At 44.4% G+C, this 27,525-nt stretch overlaps 1 protein-coding gene across 1 annotated transcript in view; it reads left to right on the top strand.

The window, feature by feature from the left end:
* LOC138302094 (trypsin-3-like) overlaps positions 1-27,525 on the top strand; it is a 161,385-nt gene that overhangs the window by 36,394 nt on the left and 97,466 nt on the right. The window contains exon 2 of the mRNA XM_069242477.1: positions 24,768-24,831. Coding sequence (XP_069098578.1) covers positions 24,780-24,831 — 52 coding nt within the window. The 5' untranslated portion in view covers positions 24,768-24,779. The remainder of the gene's footprint in view (positions 1-24,767; positions 24,832-27,525) is intronic.

Raw genomic sequence — 27,525 nt, 5'->3', positions numbered from 1 at the left:
GATCACCGACCTCAGGGGTGCACTTCCGAAAATTTAGAGGGCTCCTACCCAGGACAAACTGCTTCCGCCCCCAGCCGGTGTCTTTAGCGCAAGTTAGTTGTCTGGACCACGTCTTTAAATAGATGATAGGGGGGTGGCCCTGCCCTGCCTCTTCCTGGCAATGACGGGCAAGGACGGGCCCGCCCTTGGCCCGGGCTTCGCCCGGGCGCCGCCCGCGCGCGTCCCGCGACGGCGGGAGCGCGAATTTAATTTAAAGGGCTCCTGCCCCTTAGCAGTTTCCCGGCACAGTCAGCGCTTCCGGCGGGAGCGCGAATTCAAAATAAAGGGCTCCTGCCCCTTAGCAGCTTCCCGGCACAGTCAGCGCGTCCCGCGACGGCGGGAGCGCGAATTTAATTTAAAGGGCTCCTGCCCCTTAGCAGTTTCCCGGCACAGTCAGCGCTTCCGGCGGGAGCGCGAATTCAAAATAAAGGGCTCCTGCCCCTTAGCTGCTTCCCGGCACAGTCAGCGCGTCCCGCGACGGCGGGAGCGCGAATTTAATTGAAAGGGCTCCTGCCCCTTAGCAGTTTCCCGGCACAGTCAGCGCTTCCGGCGGGAGCGCGAATTCAAAATAAAGGGCTCCTGCCCCTTAGCAGCTTCCCGGCACAGTCAGCGCGTCCCGCGACGGCGGGAGCGCGAATTTAATTTAAAGGGCTCCTGCCCCTTAGCAGTTTCCCGGCACAGTCAGCGCTTCCGGCGGGAGCGCGAATTCAAAATAAAGGGCTCCTGCCCCTTAGCAGCTTCCCGGCACAGTCAGCGCGTCCCCCGTAATAGAGGGGGACCCAACAGAATATCTAATTGTGGGGATCCCACGGAGAATCTGATACTCAACATTGCCCACCTTGATGTTCCTAAAGACAGGCGAAGACCAAGGAGGCATGACACTTTTAAAACAGCGGGAACGGAGGTTGATCCCTCTCCCCTATGGATAAATCACTGAAATCCCCCATCATTATTGATTCTCCTCTTTGTAATAATCCTAGAGATTAGCAACTATGGCCCAAGATGTGGGCACAAAAAGTGGAGATAATATCATTTATATGGTTGATGTCCCAAAGTTGTCACCAGGCTCTGTTGAGGATCATGAATCCCGGATTAACAAGGTAACACATTGGCTACGCACCCAATGGAACTGTCTTTTGATTATCCGCTCAGATATTCTTGCAGCAGAAAGATGCAGTCCCCCAGATTCAAACTTTGATCTAATTTCTATTCATCTCCCTGATAAGGTATTGGTGGAACAATTTATGGCCTTTGACTTACGTACTCACCAGTATAGAGAGATGAGAAGAGGGGATTAGCCTTGCACTGAAGCCTTATAGTGCCTGTTTGATTGCTACTCAAGGATGCTCAAATTACCTCCCGGAGAGGGATTCCGTTGCAACAGTCAAAATCCCTTGTTTGCAGCCAAAACCTGTATGACTAACTCCTGCTCAGGAAGTACCTACTGGTATAAATTCTGAGGATTTGGACATGAATGAAACTATTAGGATAGTGCCATCCGGGGCTTGCAAAGACATGGAGGGGGCCAGTTGCCCGACACATGGATCAGAGTCAGACAACTATGGACTATCAATAATGGCTTGGAACTTAGCTGGACTTGATAGGAAATTGGCCGACCCAGATTGGACTGCGTTTATTAATAACCAGGACATCTGTTTGTTCCAGGAAACCTGGGCAGAAAGTAAAATTAATACAGATGGGTTTCTTTCATTTATTATATCTGCCCAACCATCGGAGAAGGGGATTGGCCGTGCTAAAGGAGGGCTTTTAATCCTCTCAAATAAGAAATTGCAATGCGATTATAAGACTTTAGACATTGATTCTGTTGATTTAATGGGTATGCAAATCTCGTTCCAAAAGAATTTTACTATTATTTTTATTAATGTCTACGCCCGATCTGTCTCACGAGGCTCTGAGTCCCAGACCTTGGTATTATTATTTGTATTTTTAGATACTTTACAAACTTCATCTCTTTTTAATTATAGCAGGGGATTTTAACTGCACTTTCGAACCCTCTATTCTTCTTAGTGGATTAACGGTCGAAGAGGATGAACTCTGGGAAAGCCCACAGTTAATTAATCACCGGTATTGTACCCGCTCTTGTGTGGCTTTTCAGTTGGCTTCCTTATGATTAAAGTATGGCCTCGGGGCCTGTAATGGCCGTGCGCCCTCTGATTTAAATATTGTGCCCACATTCCAATGAGGCAGGTCGACAAGTGTTATTGACTATTTTTGGGTATGGCCTTTGCTATGAGGGTGGTTCCATGATGTGAGAGTGATCATGATCCCCTGCTTCTCTCTCTCTCTGGAGATGTATTCAGGAGGACATCTAATAACCATCGCACAGTTGTTCCATCCCCATGTTTAAAGAATAAGTCCACAAGGCTTGGGTGGCCAAAGGTGATGTCCAACCCCTATTTGATACGTGGGATTTACCAATTCTTTACAGATAGCTTGGCACCGTACAAAGAACAGGATGCTAACGACATCTCTATTCTCAGTATACATTATAGTATGTTCTTAAAAATGCAGAGTTATTTTTATAAGAAGGCTGGGTCCAAACCCCGGAGTGGGAACTCGGTCAACAATGGATGGTTTGATGAAGCCTGTTCTAGGGCAAAGTCTGGGTTAAAAACAGCAATTATGACTGGTTCCCTGGGGGAGACACAACAAGCCAGATGTGTATACAAGGAGGTTATATCACGAGCAAAAAGATCCTGGGATGATTCCATCCGGCAGGAATTATTGGACGCATCAAAATCAAATAATAATATGTTGTTTTGGGAACTGCTGTCCAAAAAAAGAAGAGGGGGCAGGAGTAGTATAAGGAACTACATACAACCAAAAAGCTGGGTGGATCATTTTTCCTGTCTTTATGCTATACCTGGGAATGCCTTGGCATCTGACTCCCTTGATGGAAATCAGGTCCTCTCATCGCTGCAGGATGTGAATCCTGGTAATGATCCACTAGGGGAGGGTATCAATGCTCTCGAGAATCACATCTTTTTTTACTTGGAAGAAACCCTTGACGCAATTAATTCCCTTAAACCAGGTAAAGCTCCAGGGCCAGACAAGCTCCCGGGAGATCTTTATAGATCAGAACCAGTCGTATGGTCCTGGTACATAAATTTAATTTCTAATAAAATCGCTGCAGGAGGCCAAATTCCGAGTACGTGGAAAGGGGCTGTAATCATCCCTATCTATAAAAAGGGCAATGTAAATTCCCCAACTAACTATAGACCAATTAGCATCATTGATAACTTACAAAAAATCTTTGCTAAACAACTTCTAGGGAGGCTAATTTGTTGGGCATTACATAATCAGATCCTCTCCTCTCTTCAGACGGGGTTCCGCCAAAAAAACAGCACGGTAGATCAGGTTTTTAGGTTGGCTGTTCTATATTAGAAATATGTAGTTCTTGCCAAGCAACATTTGTATCTTGTTTTCGTAGACTTGCGATCCACTTTTGATTTGGTCCCAAGGGAAAAACTGTGGGAAGTGCTGTACAGATTAGGGACCCCAATTAATATAATTCAAATACTCATGCGGTTGCACGAAAACACATATGCGCAAATGAGATGGGGTAATCAAGGTGAGCTTACTAAAAAAATCCCTACTCATAGGGGAGGTCGTCAGGGCTGTGTGATGGCTCCGTTATTGTTCACCCTATTTATTAATGAGGTGGTACAGGCCCTGACTTTTTGTCAGAATGATGCCCCTTCCCTGAATGCTTGGAAAATTCCTTTTCTTCTCTTTGCTGATGACACACTTCTTATCTCAAAGACACCAATGGGCCTACAAATTCTCGTCAATAGATTTAATTCATTTTGTAGGGATTATGGTCTGGGGTTGAATTTTAGTAAAACAAAATTGATGGTGTTCAGTTCTGGACCCTGCCAGAAATGCATCATCAATTTGGATGGTGCCCCTTTGAGTAAGGTTAGTTCAATAGACTATCTGGGAATGAGGCTAACAAGTAAATTACATTGGGAGGACCAGATTAGCAAAAGTGTGGGGCTCCTACAGCATAGAGCAGCATCCATCCTACGCTTTTATAAGAGCACGACTACAAAAGCTGTATCTCCAGCCATAAAGATCTATGTGGCCAGGGCGCAGGGAGCTGCTGTCTATAGTGCGGAGGTATGGGGATCCTCCAATTGCCACAGATTAGCTGTGGGTGAAAATAACTTTGCGAGGGCCCTGATTGCGTTCCCTTGCAGTACACCACTGATCCCAATGTTCCTTGACTTAGGGCTAAATAGAGTAGCTGATTTAATAGCTCTAAGACCTTTATTATATTAGGTAAGGATCTGGACTGTCCCTGAACTGGATATATATAAGATTTCACTTCTTGATTTATTAAAGAGACCAAATGCTGCTAACATTCCTTGGGTCAGACATGTGTCCAATTGATTCCGTACCTTGAGATTGGGAGATTACTGGGAGAACCCCATAAATTCTCGAAATCCCATAAAACTGTTTTGAAATCTGTATACTGGGCTCATGTAAGGAATGATTATATTTGTCGTAAATCTCTCAGTCGATTAACTAACCTTTTTATTGATTTTAAGTGGTATCCGCATACGAACCTTATTTAGACATGATTCCTGATTTACTGGATAAAAGTTTATATGCTAGATTTTGTTTCTGGACCCTGCCTTTGATGTCTTTGACGAGTAGCTGGGGGTCAACTGTTACTCCCGACACATGCCCAGCATGTGGTGGTGCCCCAGAAACAGTTGAACACTTAGGGGGTCATTTTGACCCTGGTGGTACTAGACCGCCAGGGCTAAAATGACGGAAGCACCGCCAACAGGCTGGCGGTGCTTCCAGGGACATTACGACTGCGGCGGTAGCGCCGCAGTCACACCGCCGGGGCCGGCGGTTTTCCGCCACATTTGCCCCGGCGGTGATAATCCGCCTGGGCAGCGCTGCTAGCGGCGCTGCTCAGGGGATTACGAGTCCCAGACCGCCAGCCTGAAAAGGCTGGCGGTACGGGGAGTCATGGGGCCCCCTGACAGGCCCCCATGCAGCTTTTCACTGTCTGCTATGCAGACAGTGAAAAGCGCGACGGGTGCAACTGCACCCGTCGCACGGCCGCAACACCGCCGGCTCCGTTTGGAGCCGGCTCCCATGTTGTGGCCCACATCCCCGCTGGGCCGGCGGGCGTAAACTTGGTTTCCACCCGCCGGCCCACCAGGGATGTCAAAATGGGCACCGTGTGAGTGCGGCCGCATTGGCGGCCGCACGGCGGTTACAACTTGGCGAGGCCCTTTATGTTTTTTTGCCCTATCTATTCTTCTCGCCGGTCAAAATGGATTTATAAAATTTGTCGAGAAATGGGGCTGAGTAAATGTAGTATAGCATTAAGGGTTTTAAAAAGTTTTAGTTCTAATGTGTTAATTCTTGCCGTTAGTAAGTTTTTAGTGCCAGCATGGCATATATGCAATTGTTTTGAAAATAGGATCTCATGATGACTGATTGGGTGGGATTTTATATGAGTAGAGATGTTTCAGAAAAATATAGATATTGTAGTAAATAAATGGTTTAAAAAATGTTCATTGGAAAGGGAGAAAGGAAATCAAATAAAATCTTATCGTAGATTGGGCAAAGGAACTTGGAGGGGGATGGGCAAAATGAACACTCTAGAAAGCGTCAGGGAAACTAGTCTATATATATGGGGTAAAAAAAAAAGTCCACTGTCCAAACACTGTCCAGTCACTGACCATCCTCACTGTCCTCCCTGACCAGATTGTTTAGTTCCTCCTCTCCTGTGGACTCATTCTGGCTGGCCAATGCAGGACCAGACACCCCAACGGAAGTGGTAAACATAAGGTGTATGAGGGGTAGCAGGGGAAACAGAGAGAGAAAACGCAATGGGAGTCACTACAACAGTGGTTTGGGTGGGCCGTTGAGCCAACGCAGACAATATGGCAGCACTCAAGAAAGTGATAGAGGCAGTGAGGTTAGCCATTTTTCTGGAATGTGCCTCTCGGAACATACGGAATTTGTCTCTGCCTTCCTGTAAGATCCAAGAGGACACATTCCGGTCAACCTTCGTGCCACTGTCACTTCCTGGGATGAAGCCACAGGAGTAACAATACATGGAGGGGTTTGGGTTGAACATGAGGAGATTGGGATGTTGGGGGTGAATGTCTCCCTAGTGGAGGGAGTGCAGCAGGAGGAACCAATGAAATGGGGCCCTCAGGATTTGGAGGGGGTGTCAGTGGCAGGCACATATGGTGATGTGGCCTGTCCTGGAGACACCATTTCAAAATCAAGGTTGGCCGGGGGTAGAGCTACATTCTTCTTTCCCAGGCTGCTGGTGTCCCTCTCAGTGCCCCCACTTCCCCATTAGTATCCTCAGCCTCCAGCTGGGCTGAAGATGCTGGTGTTGGCTTGGTCCAGGTGGGTGCACTACTCTTGCCTGCTTCTTCGTCTCTCTCCTTATCCTTGCTGGTGCTATCCAGAGGGTGTGCCAGCCGACGCCCCAAGGAACTCCCATTCTGCCCTTGTTCCTGGGCAGGCAGGTCCACTAAAATAGAAGGCAAACAATTGTGTAGTTGGTATACAATTCATAACAAAGCTCGGAACAACATGAGGCGTGTGCTGACTTTGTACTTCTTTGATCTCACTAACCAATTATATGTTTTCTGGACCAAATGTTTGTGTATTATCAATTTAATGCCCAGTAGCTACTCACACAATAACATCTTTCTCAATTTTGGTCAGTATTCTCTTCAGTATTTACTAACCCTCACTTTCAGCATTAGTGCAATGTGAGTTTCCTGACATTGAAACACAGTTTTCTTCCACTGTAAGTTTACAAGTGGAGATGGGACTCAGTCTGGATAGATCCACACCTAAAAGTGGTTCCAGGGTTATCCCGCAATGTTCAGCCTCAACAGTCTTACACTAAAAATCAAATGTCATCTGTTGTATAGTATACTGAAATACAATATACATGCAAAAATTGTACAGCATTGGATTAGACCTTTGTAAAGAAGTGAATCAAAATACTGGAATATCCCTTGACAACGTAAGACATCCTACATGGCAAATGCCACATTTAGCATGTCAAGACTGCTTTAATTGTACTGTACACTGGTAATCACGTGCAGAATTAGTACAGCTAGAGACAAGTATCACAAAGTCTGCCATTATTTCATGTTAAAAAAATATACAATTCAACCAGGAAAGATTTCTCACAAAAAGCATACACAATACAGCATCCAAAACCCCAAACCCTTACATTCCAGCACTAGACTTTGTGCAAGTCGTTCCTTCCCCTTTGGATACAACAGTTATAAAGTCCTTAGTGGACTAGTCATGATATTGCATTTATTCATGAAAATGCAACTGAAAGCGTAATTTACCCAGTTGCATTTTAGAACACTATGTTTCCCAGGGTACACTCAGAAACCTGCATTCCAATTGCTCAAAGGAAACATAGACCTTATACGCAGAAAGGGTGAAAGGTGACAAAAAAAAGCATGATGTTACATCTCTTTCACCACTCACATCATACCACAAGACTCATAGTACAGTATATGCTCCTACTAGGTCTTCTGATCAAACTCCTCCAGCTGAGCACGGAGGGTTGGCCAGGCTGTCTTCAGGAACCTCCTGTGCGCAGTTTTCTGTGGCAGAGTGGCATGCGTGGGTGTTGCTGTGAGCGTTCCCACGTAACACCCATTGCTTTTTTGCATTGCCCCAGATTTACAAGAAAACGTAAATCTGAGGCAGCGCCAAAAATTAACACCACCCGAAGAGTGACGTTAGCATTGCGCAACGAGGAGAAATACTTTCATTTTTCCTTGTTTTTGCTTTTTCTATGTGTGATGCTATCTACAGCACACATAGAAAGAGCAAACGGCCATTAAAGATTGTCTTGCATGAAGGTGTCCTTTCCTCCTCATAAAAAATCATTAAATAATGACTGTTGGCTACTTCTGTGTGTGCTGCATTGTGCAGCACACATAGCATTAACAAATAGCCATTACTGATTGTATACGTGCAGGAAGGAACATCTTCCTGCACATAGACAAACATTACCTGCAACGCAGGCAGCCTTGCACTATGGCACAAGGGTGCCTGCCTTGGCACTTGGCAGCTAAATTTAGGCGCAAGGGTGCATGCCTCGGCACTAGGCAGCTAAATTTAGCTCCAGCGCTATGGGAAACACAGGGGTGAGCCATATTTTTGTAAAAAAAAAAAAAATGTAAACATATACAGACTTGCCTGTTGCTTGAGTACTAATCCAGAAGCCACGTGTTGCTAAATTCTCCTGCTGCAAGCCACAGGGCAAGAGGTGACCTGCAAAATATGTAGTTTTTGTATGTGCTACCTAGGAACACTGCATGCACATCAGAAAAGCAGCCACTGGCATTACACACACACTGCACATTCATGGAGTGCCAGTGGTGTCTGTTTCTGAAGATGTGTGCTTTGTGGCGAGGTGGCTGAATTGCCACATGAGTGCAATCAATTGCACCACCCAAACATAGAAAGCAGCCCTTTGCCTGCCTGCCAGTGTATGTGGTAGGGGTTGGGGATAAGCACTGACACAAGTGTGTGGTGTGGTGGGGGAAACGTTTAAATCTGGGGCCATATTTATAGTTCCCTAGCGCCAAAGGAGCGTCACTTTTAGTGCCACTTTATGTCGCTTAACGCCACCTTGTAAATACAGACTTTTCCCACACAGCACTGTGTGTGGAAGGGGCATGCAATGGGTGTTGCTGTGGGCGTGGAACAGCAACACCCAGGGCATTTTGACACTGCCTAAGGTTTGTGAAATCTCGTAAACCTGAGACAGCACCAATATCTAACACCACCCACATGGGTGGCGTTAGCAGGGCTCAACGAGGAGGAATACTTTTATTTCTCCTCGTTTTTTGCTTTTTCTACGCGTGCTGCATTTGCTGCATGCACAGAAAAAGCAAAATGCCAGAAATGATAGTTTATGTGCGGAAGGTGTCCCTTCCTGCACATAAACAATCATTTAAAAATGCCGCCTAGGCACTTCTGTGTGTGCTGCATTGTGCAGCACACACAGAAGTGCCAAAGCGCTATTAGTGATTGTTTATGTGCAGGAAGGGACACCTTCCACACCTAAACAATCACACTCCACAACACAGATATTCTTGCACGATGGTGCAAGGATGCCTGCGTTGGCACTGGCAGCTAAATTTAGCACCAGTGCAGGGGGAAATGCAGGGGTGCACTGTATTCCCTTAAATACGGTGCATCCCTGTGTTTCTAAAGTGACGCAGCGCTGCACTGCCAATTTTGGCTCAGCACCGCGCTGCTCCACTTTTCTTTAAATCTGTCCCCTGATGTTTGAGCATAGAGAACTTTGCCATGAATGTAAAGATTCTGCCATGAGAGGGGAACCTCCGCATTTGTTAAGATAGAACTCATAACTCTCTTTGTGAATACCAAAAGTAGTAAAGTTAGACTTTAGGTCCAACTTTACCTTTGTGAATCAGGCCAAAGGATGGTAAAGATCCAAGCGACGCAAGAAAGGTTAAGACAAGCCTGAAACACTCCAAATCTGATCCACCATATCCCTGAGACAGCTACCTAGTCAAAAGCACACTCAGCAGCCAACATGGACCTAATCCTCCAAAGTCTCAGGTCTCTCCTTGACCTGGTTCAAGAAACTAAATCCATCATGAAAGAGATGCGAAATGACATAAATGCAGCCAGTAATCTAAAATCACCATGGCCAAAAACCTAATAAACTATCTAGAGGATACTTATCCAGGGTACATACCTTTGCCAACTAGAGACCCAATTTCTAACATAACCAGAAACCTAAACTACTTTCACTAAATATTAAGGCTCTGAATCATCCCATCAAAACGAAGTAGATACTACACTACTGCCACCACCTCAAGGGGTAAATTATATTATTCTAAGAAACTACATTAGACTTGAAGATGGGCTCCAAAGTCAGTGCGATCTGGATTGCAGACATCTTTTACTCCCCCGCATGGCAGAAAAAAAATGGAACACTCACTATCGTATCCAAAAGCACAGGGATATCTGTATTATCTCGCACGCACAATAGCGACAAACACAAGCAAATTCTCAATGCAAAGAAAAAACAATAAAAACTTTCACGTCGTAAACATCTGTGCCCCGACTAGCTACTCATTTGCATTCTGGAAAAATCTGAACAATAAAATACACAATTTCCCCGGGCATTTTCCAATAATTATTGGAGGTGACTTTAATCTGCCTCTCAACGGCAATCTGGACATGATTTACAAAAACAAAGTAACAAGCAGTGGTTCCACACACCGATGAAATGCTGTACACCCAATAACAAACTAATTGACATTTGGAGATTACACAACCACAAAAACTATGACTTTACCTTCTCCTCTAACCCACACCACAAGCAGTCAGGAAATGACTACATACTAACTGATAAATCCCTAGTTCCTTTATTTGACTCACCCACAATAGAGCCAATACATGTTTGCAACCATGCCTGCACCACACTTGAAGTCGAAATTGGAGACAACTACCAGCCACCTAAGCAATGGAAATTCAATGACACCTTGTTTGATGACCCCATGACAAAAACTAAGATCTTACAGGAAGTCAAAAAGTTCTTAACAGATAACAAAGCTGGTGACAGCTTCTCAGTAACGAGGTGGGATGTGGTAAAGGCCACCCTACCAAATTTATCATAAGCTTAATGGCTGCCAAAAACAAATCCACCAATGAGAAACTCCATAAGCTAGAATCTGAGATTAAAAAGATAGAAAACTCATTCCAAATACTAAAGGATCAGATTCACTACCTGTGCTACGTAAGGTCCAATATGAATACAACATTAACTTAAGTGAGAAAGCCCAAAAGTGGGTGGAGATCAGTAGAGCAGAAAGAATGTGCTTGAAAAGCAATGGCGGGGAAGCTCTAGCAAATTATCTAAAATACACGAAAGCCAAATCCACCATTCATGCCATTAAGAATAAAAATGCAACACTTGCACCTCCACTTGTGAGATACTGGTTGTCTTCCGTGGCTTCTGCTCCTCCTTATATAACTCAAAGAAACATTTATGAAGGATTGACTTAAATATCTCAACTTTTGCAATCTCCCCTTTACAGATGATAAAGATAGATAATTTCTAGGGAGACCAATAGAAATAAATGAAATGCTGGAAGCTGTTCAGGTCCTAAAAACCGGTAAATCCCCATGAACTGACAGGTTCACTGGCCCATTCTATAAAACATGTGCTGACACCATCTCTAACCCACTCAAATCTCTGCTTGAACAATTTATCTTAGATGGGGCACTGTTGGGTACAGCAACTAATGCAACCATAGTCGTTATCCTGAAAGCAGGGCAGGACCACCTAGATGTCTACAACTGCTGACCAATCTCATTCATCAATATTGACTGCAAATTGAATGCAAAATTCCTCGATTCCAGACTTGAAAAAGTGATAGGGAAGTTTATTAACCATTTACAAATAGGTTTCCTTATTGGTAGACTTGCTGCAGACAACATAAGGCTTTTCTGCCATGTCATAGAAAGAGCAAAAACTTTTGTCTCCCCACAGCTCGCATGGCTGTGGACGCAGAAAATGCCTTTGACAAGGTCTCATGGCCTTTTTTTATATGCAACCCCACAAAGTATAAGTTAAGCCCCAACTTCATTTGCATGACCTTGGTGTTGTATAGTTAATGGCCGCCTCTCACACCCCTTACAGCTCACACAAGGAACCATTCAAGGCTGTCCTCTATCAGCCCTGCCACTTCGACTTGTTATAGAGTCTCTCCTACAAGCCTTGAGAGACAACCCCAATATCAATAGTATTCCTTTCCTATCAGGCACGGAAGTCATGGCTGCTTACACTGACGATGTAAAACTTAGTTTTCACTGAGGATGCAGAACACACCATATCCCAAAGTCCTCCTAGGGATCTCCAAATACTCTGAGGCTTTTGGATAGTGCTTAAAGATAGAAAAAAACTTATGTATTTCCCCTAAAAGAGCACTGTACCCCTTCTGTTCTGGGACAATCCAGAAATAAAATGGTAAAACAAAACAATACAATATCTTGGCATGTAGTTCGCAAATAATCTATATGATCCCCTCTCTATAAACGAAGAGAAGACACTCACTAAAACCAAGAAACATCTCCAGTGAATGGTCTGCTAAGCATATATTATGGGGAGAAGAGCAGAAACCATCAAAGTGATTATTGTCCCACTAGTTAACTTTTTAGCAAGTATGCTCCCTCTAAGTCTTAGCAAGATCTTCCTTTAATCAAAAAACAAAAAAACCTTCCTTAAATCGATTGCCAAATTAATAAACAAATTAATTTGGAGTAATAAAAAGGCACATATATATCTCTAGAAAAACTCAAGCTAAAAAAAAAGAAAGGGAGCCTGAACCTACCAGACCTTGCAAAGTACCAAACGGCTTACTTAGTCGCACAAGACTCATGGTGGTTCTGCAGGGACGGCCTTCGACCTCCATGATGGGTACATTTAGAATCACAATTATTACGCACTCTACCCCCTTCTACCCTCTTAACAAAAGACCTCTCCTACATCCTAAACATTGCTCACTCCCTTCCCATAATTAAAAGTATGATACACAACCTGAAATACTTAGATAAAACCCTGAAGAATAAGATACAATCATGGCTATCACCTCTCTGATACAATAGACACATTCAAATACTTAAAGCCTCACAGTTTTGAGAACACTGGGCTCAAAAATGTATCAACACAATCCAAAAGTTAGGCCCGACAGACAACCCTTCTCAGTGATTAAAGACAAATTTGCACTACAAAACATAGACTTCTAAAACCTTCTGAGACCAAAACACGCCATCCGAAGAACTGGTCGTCCACATCTTTCCGATCTCTCCCCAATACTGTCCAACCTCAGGGAAATGGGTCATTCAACGTTCAAATATACAAACTCATCTAACAGGAAAGCTCTATGTATCCATATTTTGAAAAAATGCTCCTCCCAGATCCCTACAATCCCCGACTCCTTAAAGGAAACCTTCTAGCAAAATATCTTACAATCACAGGCCTCACAGAAAATATCTTCCACCCTTGCACAAACCTGCTGCTGAACCATCCACCAACTACGCTGGAGGCTGGCCAAACTCCATAAAATGGGCCTAATTAAATCTAACACATGCTGGAGATGTGAGGGAACTCCATGCGATCTGGACACATGTTACTCAAATGCAGACATGTAGCTCCTCTGTGGCGGAAATATTACTAGTCTGATCCATAAGACATTCAGGGGGTCATTCCGACCGTGGCGGACAAAGACCGCCAGGGCCGCGAATGACGGAAGCACCGCCAACAGGCTGGCAGTGCTTCCTTGCCCATTCTGACCGCGGCAGTAAAGCCGCGGTCAGAAAACCGGGGCCGGCAGTTTCCTGCCGGTTTACCCCCGGCTGGGCGAATCCGCATTCTGACCCCCTTACCGCCAGCCTGTTACTGGCTGTCACCGCCAGGAAGAGGCTGGCGGTAATGGGTGTCTAGGTGCCCCTGGGGGCCCCTGCACTGCCCATGCCACTGGCATGGGCAGTGCAGGGGTCCCCTAACAGGGCCCCAGCATTCTTTTCACTGTCTGCAACTGCACCCGTCGCACGCCTGCAACACCGCAGGCTCCATTCGGAGCCGGCTTCAGTGTTGCAGGCCTCCTTCCCGCTGGGCCGGCGGGCGCTACCTTGGGTAGCGCCCGCCGGCCCAGCGGGAAAGTTGAAATGGCACCAGCGGTCTTTTGACCGCGGTGCGGCCAAATGGCGGTTCCCGCCAGGCTGGCGGCAACCGCCGCCCGCCGGGGTCAGAATGACCCCCTCAATGTTTGCCTTACCTTAGAGATCCTGATGATTGCTCTGGATATATTGTCTCACTCTCACCCCATATCGTGTAACACACACAACTCACAACTCATTGACCGTCTACCTATCTTGAGTTTTAAAACCATCCTCTCAGAGTGGAAATCCAAAACTACGATGTATTATAAAAAGTGGTGGGAACTCCAATGCTACACCAGGAGTGCTGACACCACTATACATGCCTAATCGCACTCATAGCTCCGAGAAACTTTGGACCAACCTAGATATATATCTACAAAAGTGCAAACCTCCATAACCCCACTAACAAATATTACTACCCTCCCACACACTTAAAGCTACACATCCACACCTGAGCCTACATAAATGAGAAAAAAGTGTGGCCCATAGGCTTGGGATTTATCCCCTCCCCGCCTCCTCCGCTAGTCGCCTGTATAACTGCCTTTGCCATTTTGATGTTTTGTGAGTTATCTATCATGTATCGGATGTTGCGATATCTCCTCACATTTCCTTTTACTGTCTGTATATGACTTTTTTTTGCTTATTAAATAATGATAAAACGTGTTTGAACAAAACAACTGTTAGTTCTCCAGTTGGGGATGTTTTGAGGCCAAAACATATCACAATATTTTATGATCTTGTCACACATACCCTCATCTGATATATTTAGTGAACGTAGAATGCTCTCAAGTAGGTATTAAGTTGAAGCTTGCTAAATACCTCTGTCACTATAGAAGCCTTCAAACTAAAGAGTACAAATTTAGAACCACTAGTGAAAACAATTATAAATTACGGACTGATACTCCAAATAAATGGTGCAATGCTAAATGGCTAAAAAGGATAAAGGTATACAAAATGGGTTCTCTCAGCTTCTTTTTTGTGTGTGAATCTATTGTATTGGTTTTGTATTTCTTTTAATCACATACAGCGTACTACGCAATATCCGAAGGATAACAAAAGGAAAGCATGTATGCGAAATGCACGAACAGGGAGAAACACCTTACAAAAATGGAGTCATGTGAATAACATATTCATAACAATATGTTGTAGAATAAAACAAGAGGTAGAAAAAGGATCATTAGACAGATTTCCAAATTACGCAGTTTTAAATTCAAGTTAATGAGTAACAGAGTTAATATTTCCGCAGGTGTATTTACATTGTCCCCGTGCCTTAATGAAACAATAGAGTCAACCTTTTAAAACCAATGGTAACAATAGCAATTAAGAAAGAAACTGTTGGAAGGCTGGAATTGATGGAAGCGAGGGTAGAGAGGATGGGTGCTGATTCAGGGAAAGAAAAGGGTGAGAGGGAAAAGGAAAGGGAGAGTTCATAGGTAATAAAATCCAAAGACAATTCTGTTTAAGGCCGGGACGACGGTAACAATGTTACTCCCCCAATATGATGGGGGCTGCAACAGTTTAACATTATCGGCAGTACTGGGTTATACCAAACAATGGAGCCAAGGAGACGTCCAGCGAGTCCCCTGTAGTGTGTTGCCAAATCAGTTAATGGGGCGATTCTTGCATGTTAACAGCGTCGCCTGACAATGACGTTGTCTGTGGTCTGATGGTGTACATATGGGCCTGTGAAGGTCAGCCAGAATTAAGTCCCAATCAGCCACAAGTGGATATTTGCCCTGGCCTAAATTGTCTTCGCAGCGAAGAGCCATTCCCTCTGCTTGTGCGCAAATACCCAGTGATTGTGTCCACGTCTCATAGATTGGCCGGTCAGGCGAGCGCCATCTGCGGGTGATGAGACGCTTGGCCAAGAGTAGGCCCGATTCAAGGAAAGAGGATGTGGCTCTGTCCCTCTTGTCTGTGTGGAAAAGTCCTAGAATACAGGCCTCCCAGGTCCGCAGTATGCACTGGTTTAAGTAATGGGACACGCGATGCAGTACGGTGGTCCAGTAATGTCATACACATGAACATGTCCACAACATATGCAGTAGGTCTGCACCCATCAGGCGGCAATGAAGGCACACAGCATTGCTTCGATTGTAATATCTATTAAATGTGTCAGGTGTGAGAGATAAGCTCTTTACATGGCAGAATTGTATTAAACGAAATTGTGTATTGCGCCCGATATGCGTAGGACCTTCTAGTAGTGCCAACCATTCTTTGTCTGTGAAGGGTCTCTCTTTGTCTACCTTCCAATCGATCTGGAAGAGCTGCAAGTGGTCTGGAGGTCTGTTGTTGCAGGGAGTCCGCCAGCCAGCCTATCATGTGGCTCCTGTCGCCAAACGCATATAGTTATTGTAACCTAAGGTACATTGGTAATTAATTCATCAAGTATCCCCATGTTTTCTGCAGTGCAGTTTTAAGGGAACTGTAGAGTACAAAGGTTCCAGGGGGTAAATGGCAAAGGGCCGCCCCCGCAGGGGGCATCAGGGTCCGGCGCATTAACCGCCGCCGGGGACCCGGAAATTACAGTTTAAAGCCGCCTCAGCGGCAAACCAACAATGGACATCCGGCATCTCCCTCAAGGGAGAGGGAGGAGCCCCTCAAGGACATTGGGCCAATGGGGGCTCAGCAAGGGCAAAAGTAATTTACAAACCTTAACAAAGGGAAGACACCGCCTCGCCCCCCAGTCTGGAGGGAAGACTAAAAGATTCTGCCGGTCAAGCAGAAATCACTTTGTGGGCCACGAGGGACAGCGCGCAGGAGCGCGAAATACAAACACCCACCCACACCAGAACAGCATCGTCGCAGGGCTGAGAGGATAAGAGGACGGCGGTATAAGGGGCACGTTGGTTCGTAAAGGAGGCACACCGGTGGGCGGTGTGCCGGAGAAAGGCTACTTACCTTGGGATGCCTTACGGCAGGGTAAGTAGGCCGATGGGGAAGTAAGCGGTGCACGGCACTCGCGGCCCAGACCCGCCGGTTGGCAGGGCACAAAATGGACAGACAAGGTAGCGAGTTGAGCCTAACAGCACTAAGAGGCTACCCCCCTCACGATCAGAGTAAAGAACCAACAAAAATGGATGACCCCAAAAAGCAGCGCAGAGGATGGCCTCAACAACAATAGGTGTATGAATTATGTCAAGCAAATGACAAGGACTTGATTGATTTATAGTAGAGATGATGTCATGCAGCAAAGTTATATCCTGGAGAAATGATTTATGTATGACCTGACAACTGTGATTTATAACCTGTCTCCAAATTACGATTTCCAATCATAACGAAAGCAATGTATGGCACTCAAAAATGATTTATGACATTGTAATAATTTATGGACCTGTCATTTTGATTTATGACTGAACAAAGTGAGTTATGAGGTCAAAGGCCGTGTCGCAAGAGTCTATGCACGTAATAAATCTGCGGCCCAGTATTCCCACAATAGGATGCAAACACACTTGGCTAACGTGAATTTGTTCATAAATGTATATGGAAAGTTACATTAATTGGAGTGGGACAAGTGCGGGGGTTATTAGTGTCATCCATTAGGGAGTCGTGGTGAATGAGTGTGCCTTTGACATGGAAGTCTCCAGGGTGTGGATTACCACTGCACGCCTAGGTGTTAATTCTGCGTGTGTACCCCATGGTGTCCCCAAGAGGGGAATGGCCAGCGATAGGCAAGGCATAAAAGTAGAGGTTGAGGGGGTAGAGAGTTTTACACAGGGATGAAATATTCGCAGACTCGTGAAATATGTCCAAGTGCGGGATGTTGTAGCAGTGTGACAGAGACAGCCAGATGATAGCCAACACCCTATCCACGAGAACTGCGCTGCCGGATAGCAGTGTTCGAAGTGTGGGAGTGTCATTCCACCCTGATCTGTCGGTTTAGAGAGGGCTACCCTACAGCATGAGGTATTCCAAATAAATCCGCACAAATCGTCTTCGAAGGATCTAAAAAAGGAAGCAGGGTTGTATAGTGGGAAATTGATGAAGTAATACAAAAGGTGGAGTAAGACAACCATTTTAACGAGTACCACCCTGCCCATTATTGACAGGGGCAGCGTCCTCCAAAACGTCATCTGGGATTTGAGAGAGATAATTGTTTCTGACAGGTTACCATCAAACAGATCAGCTTTTGTATGATAGACTTGCATACTGAGTTACCTAAAAGTGGACAGCTGCCATGGCAAGGTGTGGCAGCAGGGATCGGACCAGGGTCAGGCATAGTGGACGACAGAATGGGTTCTCTCAGCTTATTGTGGCTGATAGGTACAAAACAGGCATACTATTGTGCAGTGGTGTCTTGCAACCCCCGCTTAAACAGCTAAAGTGGGGATTAGCCCTGCAACTGATGACTTGATAAACTGGGTCCCACGACAATAAAAATGCTCCCAGTGAATACAAGGGCAAGGTTCAGGTGGGGAGGTCGGGGGCTGCAAACTAATCAACTTCAGTGAAGAAGGCGAAGAAATGATGAAAGTATTTTTTCTTTCTTTCTCTTTCTTTTATTCTTTGTTTTCTTCTTCCCGTCCGTCATTCTTTCCTCTTAATTTTATTTCCTTCTTTCCTTCTTTGTTTCATTGTTTTGTTTATGTTCTTCTTTCTTTCCCTCTTGCTTTCTTTCCTTCCTTCTTTCCATCTTTCTTTCCTTCTTTCTCCCTTTTTTTCTTTATTCTTTCTTCCTTTCTTCCTTTCATTCTTTCTTACTTTCTTTCTTCATCTTTCTATCTTTTTTCTTTTTTACCTTTTTTATTATTTGTCCTTTTTTTCCTTTTATGTTTTCTACTGTCTTTCCTACTTTGTGTCCTTTTTTCGTTTCCTACTCCTTCTTTCCATTTTTTACTCGTTCTTTCTTTTCTTCTTTTCTTCCTTACTTTTTCATTTTTTTCTTTATTCTTTCTTTCCTCCCTTCTATCCTCCTTTCTTTTGTTCTTTCTTGCACTTTACCTCTTTCCTTTTTTCGTTCTTTCCTGTTTACTTTCGTTCTTTCCTTTATTTTTCTTTCTGTCCTTTCTTTCCTCCCTTCTTTTTTTCCTTCTTTCAACCCACTCAAGTGTGCATCAAGGGCAGTGCATCTGCAGAATTTCATCCTTTAACTGACTTCACTATGAGTTAGGGTACGCTGCCCTTTCACAATGAGCACATTCACACACAAAGTAGTTCCCTTCAGTGCCAGAGAGTACTACGGCAGTGTGTGCTATTAAACATCTTTGATTTTGGTCAAGGTTTTTTTTTCAGATTGTCAATCACACAGCAGCTTCCTGAACAACAAAGTTTTTCAAAACCAATGACAGAACGTAACAAGAATTTCCAAATGGCTGGCCAACAACGGCTGACCTCTTGCCTTTGCCAGTGCTTTTTAAGTATGAGGTTTTAGTTAAGCAAGGATTGTTAATAATGCAGTGTTCTAGATCTACTTTAGAAATTTGCAATTGAGCTAACAGATTTTTAGATAAATGCTTTGAGTGATGGAACTGAACGTACACCTACGCATAATAGATTTGGTGTTTTTGCCTTCAGTATGATATTCTGACAGTCCTCTGTTGATTGTTTTTATAATGTTTGTATATGTATGTGGGCACAATAACAGCATAATGCCACAGAGAAAATAGGAGCTTTGGGCTTACTGATTAGGCATGTGGGATTGGCAGTGTTTGGGTTATAAAGCCGATTCATTTTATAGTATTCGTCATTGATCTGTTATTGGGGTGTTAATCCCAATAGATATAACATATACTGGATTAACACATATTAAGCAAACTCACTGTGTAGAAGTTACGTTCTTGCATCTTTATTTAAAGAGTTTGACACTCTTCTCATGAGAAAGCTGTACAGCTGCAGTATAATCAGAGTTTCTGTTTCTGTTGCATGTGCGTGCAAACCCCTGCCTCTTGTATTATGTGGGGCATTTTGAAATAAAGCGATCTGGTGATGAAGAGTTCATAGGTTTACTATACTAGTGCTAAGGCGCCTCAAGTATTCTGCCAATGCCACATTACAGCAGTTTGTCCCTCTCTTGAGCTCCTGCTTCATGGAAGAATCACAAGATACAGCAGAAAAATGAGTGAACTACTTGACCAGGACTAAAGAAGGTTCTGTACACTCCTAATGCCACTTTATGAGTCAGGTTCAAAAAAGACTAGCCAGTCCCACCTCTTTCATTACCAATTCTACAGGGGTAAAATAGCTTCATACTGAGACCCCGACGTATCTAGATTTAGCACATGTGCGGTGTACACTCCATTGAATAAAAATAGCCTTTGAAAACATTTGAGGGTGTAAGTTACCCAAAGCATGTCAAATGTTTGTGAAGGACCTGATCTAGACCCGAAACACACAGAATACAACATAGCCCAGCCCAAATATCAGCCACAGACAAGGAGGCAGCAGTTGTGTGAGTACATATTGCAGGAATACCAATCAACTGGATCCAGTGTAATCCCCCTCCAGGCTGGCAGTGTCCCTGTTAAAACACATTCATTCTGCATTGTGATGGATACCAGCAGGCCTTGAAAATATAAATTTAGTGATCTTGAGCCTGTACTCTTAGCACAAGAGGCCGCTATCCTCCCTGAGTGGCTGAGCGGTCATCAAATGATTAAAAAAGCACTTGATTATGGCAAATCAACTGAGCAACAGATAACTGAGATCATTATTAGAGTAGTGTCAGTGTTTTGACTTAACATTAAAGATGTCAAAATGAGATTTATTTAGGGTGCACAATTTCATTACACCTCACCAAAGAAAAATGCAGGTGACATGACGTAACCCTTCACCCCAAATGTACTCAAAGACATAGGAGGAACATTTGCAGGTCCATCCTGGATCTTTCTGGGACTGAGGGCACCATTAGAGAATGTGGTGTGGAGGCACCCAAGAGAAATCAGGCATGTACCTATTGAATGACCAGCAGAATTCTATTTTGCTGAAATGACCATCTAAAAGGATAAGACCTGCCCTGCTGGCCCTGAGATCCCAAAACGCCAACTCTTATAGCCCCAAAATTGACAGTAGGTGCCCTTAAGTTGACTATCCGCCAACCTCAGAGTCCTTCACTGCATCACATGTTGCCATCAGAGAACCATAAGCCATGTTGAATGAAACTCAGTGGCACTCAAATCCCTCTTCTGAACCACTAAACTTTCCATTCAGGTCTTCAAACCATGCTGTCGAACTGCAGGCATTTTTAGACTATTCTTGGGTGCCTTTTTGAGCCTACATAGAGCCTCAGATCCTTTCTATCTTGGCCCTTTTGCTGCCCTTCAGATGCAACCACTCTGCAGTGCGTCATGGCCACCATTCTATTAGTGTGCATCAGTGCTTCTAATTGCCTTCAGATGATTGCTGGTGACTCAAAGAGAACCATTGTGGATACTAAGGTTCACTCACTGAACCCCAAACAACCATCATACCCCTTCCACTAACCCACAAAATAAATTAGTTGGCTTCTGCCAGCACCATTCTCCCTCAGGTGGACCTAGAGTTGCCAAATGACACTCAAGCTGCAATGCTCAGAACCTCGCAGAGCCCTATGAAACCCTGAATCAAACATGCAGAATGTTAACTCTCTACCATCTTTCAGTCCTCTGGAGCTTCAGTGGCAGACAGTGACCCAAAACCCTTTCCACTAGCCTCAACCAACCCTCAGGTACGCTCAGGCATCCTCAGCCAGATTTAGTGTTCTTTATATGATACTCAGATCTACTCAGTTCCATTTAAATCCCATTTACTAGTCCTTACTCTTACTCTTGCAGCTTTAGAGCCCTTCTGATCCACCTCGTGTCACTTCTCGAGAACCTCTTCTAGTGCTTCAACACTCAGCAGTGGCTCTACCAGCCAGCTCTCTGAGGCCATCATCAAGTGTTTGAATCCCTATTTTGCCTCTTAGAGATATACAGCTGGCCCTCGGACCCTCTCTGACCTCCACTTCCAACCCCCAGCAACCTCTGTACCTGCTGCTAGCTCCCATCTCTTGTCATCCTACCACCTTTTGATGATTAAGAAACTCTGAAGGTCAATCAGTCACTCTCTGCTAGCCCATGGAGCCCAATAGTAAAGCTCCAAAGTTTCCTGTTTCCATGGGTGAGAGCATGTCCTAAACTGAACTCTAGGTAGGATTTCGGAGCTATCTTAGATGTGCTAGTCATATTGTGTAGGCACTGCTCTTAAGGTGGCTTCTGTTAGTAGACTCTTTAAATTGCCTTTGTTACACTTGGCATCGTTGTTGTGGTCTCCCCTAACTTTTTGCCTCTGTTTCCCAGGTTGTTGATGTATGCTGGACTCTGTTTGTGTTGTTTTTGTTACTCTGGTCACTTTACCACTGCTATCCGGTGCTAAAGTGCAAATATTCCTATGTAAGATGTATGTGTAAGTGGATTTCCATGATTGACATATTTGATTTACTGGTATGTCCCTAGTACAGTGCAATAGAGCTGCCCAGGGCCTGCAAATCAAATGCTACTAGTGGGCCTGCAGCACTGGTTGTGCAACCCACATTAGTAGCCCTGTAAACGTGGCTCAGACCTGCCACTGCAGTGTCTGTGTGTGCAGTTTTAAACTGCCAATTCGACTTGGCAAGTGTACCTACTTGCCAAGCCTAAACCTTCCCTTTTCTTACATGTAAGTCACCCCTGAGGGAGGCCCTAGGTAGCCCCATGGGCAGGGTGCAGTGTATGTTTAAGGTAGGACATATACTAATGAGTTTTAAATGTCCTGACAGTGAAGTACTGCCAACTTCGTTTTTCACTGTTGCCAGGACTATCTCTCTAATAGGTAAACATGGGTACTACCTTTAAATATGATTAAATGTCCTGACAGTGAAGTACTGCCAACTTCGTTTTTCACTGTTGCAAGGACTATCTCTCTCATAGGTTAACATGGGTACTACCTTTAAATATGATTAAAGTGTAGAATCCCTTTGGGAGCAGATGGACATGTGGAGTTTGGGGTCTCTGAACTCACAATTTAAAAATACATCTTTTAGTAAAGTTGGTTTTGAGATTGTGTGTTTGAAAATGCCACTTTTACAAAGTAGGCATTTTCTTGCTTAAGCCATTCTGTGACTCTGCCTGTTTGTGGATTCCCTGTCTGGGTTAGTTTGACACTTGGGCTGTTTGCACCTCTCTCTAGACAGTGACACAAAGGGAGCTGGGGTGTAGCCAGCATATCCTGATAAGCCATCTGTGCTAGGAGGGAGGGGAGGAGTGGTCGGTTACACCTGAAAGGGCTGTGCCTGCCCTCACACAATGCAGTCTCAAACCCCCTGGTGTGTGACTGGGGCCTGGCCTGGGCAAGGCAGGATTTCACAAACAAGAGAGACTTTCCTTTGAAGTAGGCCTACTTCAAATGCATAACTGGGTATAAGAAGGGCACCCAAACAACTGAAAAGTAGATCACTTCTGGACATCAAGAAGAACCTCTGTCTGGAGAAGAGCTGAAGAGCTGAGGAGAATTGCTGCCCTGCCTGTGACTGTGCTTTGTAGAGCTATCCTGCAGTTGCTGCTTCCACCTGTGCAAGGGGAAAAAGACTGGACTTTGTTGTGCATTCTTGCTGGTGAAGAAATCACCAAGGGCTTTTCCTGAGCTTGCCTCCTGTTGTTGAAGTCTCAGGGCCATCAAAGACTTCTCCTGCCCTGCCAAGTGGTGCCCTATCCAGTTCCTGGGGCCTTGGAAGGTAAAGCTGGCAGACCAAGACTGATAATCCACGCACAGACCACTGTGAGGGGAAAATTTCAACACACCTTCTGAGACGCTGCTGAGAAATGACGTGCCGCTGGCTTCGCGGCTGAAATCTACGATCCTCCTGCATCGCGGCTGGAAGATGGAAGCATGCAGCTGGAGAAACAACACGCAACACCTGCTGACGGAGGCTGATAACGTTGCAACCCACATAGCACTGTTTTTCTGATACCGTGTGGCAGGATTTTTGATGCAAACCTCGCTGGGTGTGGGAAAACAAAGCAAAGCCTGCCCGGACCCAAGGTGCTTGTCCGGATCGACGCATGGCTCTCCTGCAGATAGGAAAAACAACGCACGCTGACCTGACCAGAGGAGGAACAACGCAGAGTCTCGCTTGCAAGTGAGAAATCAACGCATCGCAGGCCTTTTCTGATGCACACTCGCCCGTGCGGTGTTATTTTGACGGAACCCAGATACTTTTTCACGCTAACAGCGTTAGCACTATTTTCTAAGGATTTAAGGCTCTTTACTTTTTAATTCATAACTGGACTCGTGTATGGTGGATTTTTGTCGTTCTGGTCTTGTTGTGTTTAGATGAATATTACCTATTTTTGTAAACCTGTGTTGTGTCATTTTGTAGTGTTCTCACTGAGTTACTGTGTGTGTTGGTACAAATACTTTACACCTTGACTCTGAAGTTAAGCCTGCCTTCTTGTGCCAAGGTACCAAGTGGGTGAGCGGGGTTAACTGAGGGTGATTCTCCTTTACTTTGGCTAGAGTGAGAGTCCTTGCTTGGACAGGGGGTAACCTGACTGCCAACCAAAGACTAACAGCTTTGCTCTAGATTAAATGACTTTCCTCTTCATAACCGGGGAAATAATCAGAAGAGCATGCTTATTTTCTGAACAGCCGAGGGGACTGTCTGGTTCCTTTACTAGTAATCATCACCATTACTATGATTCTTCCTTCCTCGTCTCGGTACATACTTCAGTGAGTTCAAATGTCTCCTTCCCCATAAGCCACCACCTTTCCAAAATGTCCTCATGTTTCGCAAGTGCTCATCTTCCACCTCCTACAAACTCTACTGCTCCCAATGCCTCTTCATGAAGTTCTCATGCCTAACTATCAGGTAGCTGAGGAAGGAAAGGTCATAAGTACTTTTACTTGACTTGAACTCATTGATGTAAGGACCGGGATGAAGAACATGCAGTAAGAGGTACATATTCTAAGAAGTGTTGAGCAAATATTAGCTCATTAGTTGGTACCAGGGTTTAGACCGTGTCTAAAAATGTGTTCTTTTATTTCAGGTACCTGTAGAGATGTTGGTCTTGTTCCTCCTGAAGCTCCTCTGTTGCACTATCATTGCTCAAGGTGATTTTTTTCTGATTCTGGATACAGTGCTTAATACTGTTTATTAAAAGTCTTCCCATTCTATTTTACCAATGCCAGCAGCTTACATTAGCGCAATTGTAACAATGTAAGCACCATACTGTGAATGCTGATAGGACGCAGAAACCCCAACATCACTCGAACACATAATTACATTTTAGCTCATATTCTGCATTGTGGTATCTTCTGCCCTTCCCATCATAAATAGAGAATTCCAGCTACCAGCATGCATAGAAAGAAACAGACCTCAGACTAGTTCTCATAGATGTTGATGACTTAAAGTTACAGGTTTTTCTTGCGAATGTCAGAATGGTTTGCAGGTAATTCTTGGTGTTATTTGCTTGTTCTCCGTGAATATATTCCATGGCATATGATGCTGTTGCAGGTGTAACCTTGGGTGGGTCATGCTCTTGAGTGTTCAGTGCTTGTGGTTTGAGCATCGGACCACCTTGATTGGTTAGTCTTGTCTGGTGCCAGCAGGTGCCCCCACCCATACAGGATGTCCACAGCCAGAATAAGAGTGATGCATAAATTTACCGTCAGCTTGAGGAAACTCCAGAAGGACACTCATCTGATCTATAGATTCCTGTGGCTTTACCTCAGTAGTCTGAGTCTTGACACAACAGGTGAAACCATATTTCGTAGATAACATTTTGAGGAAGAAAGGGCAGAAACACCTCTCCAAGGTAGTGCAATTCTTCTTGAGAAGGTTGGACAGCAGCTCTCTGATCATACATCAGGTTTCTCTCACCCCAGTAGATCCTAAAAGACACAAGACTCTCCGTTTCTTCCCAGGGTGTTGTGCAGAAGTGATATCTTGGTCTCAGGGTGATATTCCAAAGCTGACACAGTTGGTTCTGGCCAGCTAGCCACTGAAATGCTGAGAATCATGTGAAAACTCTGATAGAGCAAACTGAATTTATCTACATCTTTCCTTGCGTATATTCCGGTATCCTTGTGATGAGGCATCTCCTAATATGTGCAGTGTCATAGAAATCCATGGTGGTGAGTTTCACTGCATAATACTTGCAAATATGTGAGTCCAGTCTAGCCTCACCAATCACTGGATTATCTAGAGCTGCAAGATGTCTTCTTGAGCCGAGCAGAAGCTACAGATGGATGCAGTGAACTTGTTCTTCCTTGACATAAATCCCACCTTCTTGGTAGCTCAGAGAGAACCAATTTAGGTATCCTCAAACTAGTACGGTGAGCACAAAGGTCTCCTCTCTGTCCCATTATATCTTTTTTGGCTTCAATATAAGTACACAAAACCCAGAGCTACACCAGGATTCGCAGTGAGGGAAAAAAGCAAAACCTGGGCCTGAAGGGGAACAAAGGGTAGGCAGCTAACAGAAATGCATACAAGTGTCTTCAGTGGCAGCCTAACAGTTTGGGGTAACAAACCACACAGTGACCATGAGACTGGAGTACCCAAACTCATCGTAGCAGGAAAGTAACTAGCATTAATGCCTGCCAATGCCAACAATACTTTCATGAATCCCTGGCAGGCGTAAATTAGATAGACAGCTAACATAAATGCATACAAGTGTCTTCAGAGGCAGCCCAATAGAGTGGGGTAACACACCACACAGTAACCATGAGACTGGAGTACCCAAACTCAGCATGGCAGAGAAATATCTAGCATTCAGGCCTGTCAGCAATCCTTTTATGAATCCCCGGCTGGCATAAATGAGGCTTAGTTGGCTGTAAATGTAAAAAAATCAAAAGCAGGTCAGTAGAGAACTGTTCAACAGATCAGTGAACAGGACTTGGTGAACTACTTACCATTGACTTGGTCATGTACAAACTCTCTCTTGAGGCTCATCATCGGGTCTCCATCACACTGACAATACTTTATTTTTGTTTTCTGCATATATTGTGCCCGCAAAATTCACAAGGGCAGTCCATTTCTCTTTAAAATAATAGTTCTGAATCCCTGTGTTTTGGATCAAACTGGGGCAGGCAGTACGCTTGTACGTGGGCAGTGTTTCAGAATAACCTATGTTCTGTGTGGTTCCTTCAATGTAAAACTCTCATGTACTCAGCACAAGGACCCTGCGTTGCCTTGGCTATTTCAGTGGTAGAGAAATACAGGTCAATCAATATGAGCAGAGAAAACAGAAAGGTATTTCGTTACATATCCATAAATGCAGGCAGCCTCAGGATTCCTGTAAAAATCACTCTCAGTATATGTTGTCCTTTCTGTTGCGAGACTGGAGCAAAAGGTATTCATTTTCCTTTGCTAGTCTCCAGGAAGTTCCCTCTTCACTCTGAGATAACTCCTTATTCCAAAGCGAAGTTCTGCTCCACAAAGCTGCCTATCAACGTTTAATGTTACTAATTTAAAAAAAAAATATCATGACCTGGATTGCATAGACAAACTCCACTTTACGGTAGGATTGCACCTACCTAGTCTCTTTATATAAAAATTGCATTTTTATTTAGTTTACACATTAATCCTACAAAATCACATCAAGGTTGTGATGATACTAAACAATAGATAATATTTATTTGTCTACTCCGAAGTATTCAGGCTAATGTTATTTATAAGATATTCTAAAGTCCATTTTCCCTTTAAGGGGTACTCATTAGGCACATGACCTCAAGCTAAATGTATGGGACGAAAATGAATAATGAACTGAGGATTCATAATGGGAACCTTCCAGAATTAGCAAC

The sequence above is a fragment of the Pleurodeles waltl genome, chromosome 6 (assembly GCF_031143425.1).
Source record: "Pleurodeles waltl isolate 20211129_DDA chromosome 6, aPleWal1.hap1.20221129, whole genome shotgun sequence".
Lineage (NCBI taxonomy): Eukaryota > Metazoa > Chordata > Amphibia > Caudata > Salamandridae > Pleurodeles > Pleurodeles waltl.
This window is presented reverse-complemented; position numbering and strand designations above follow the sequence as displayed.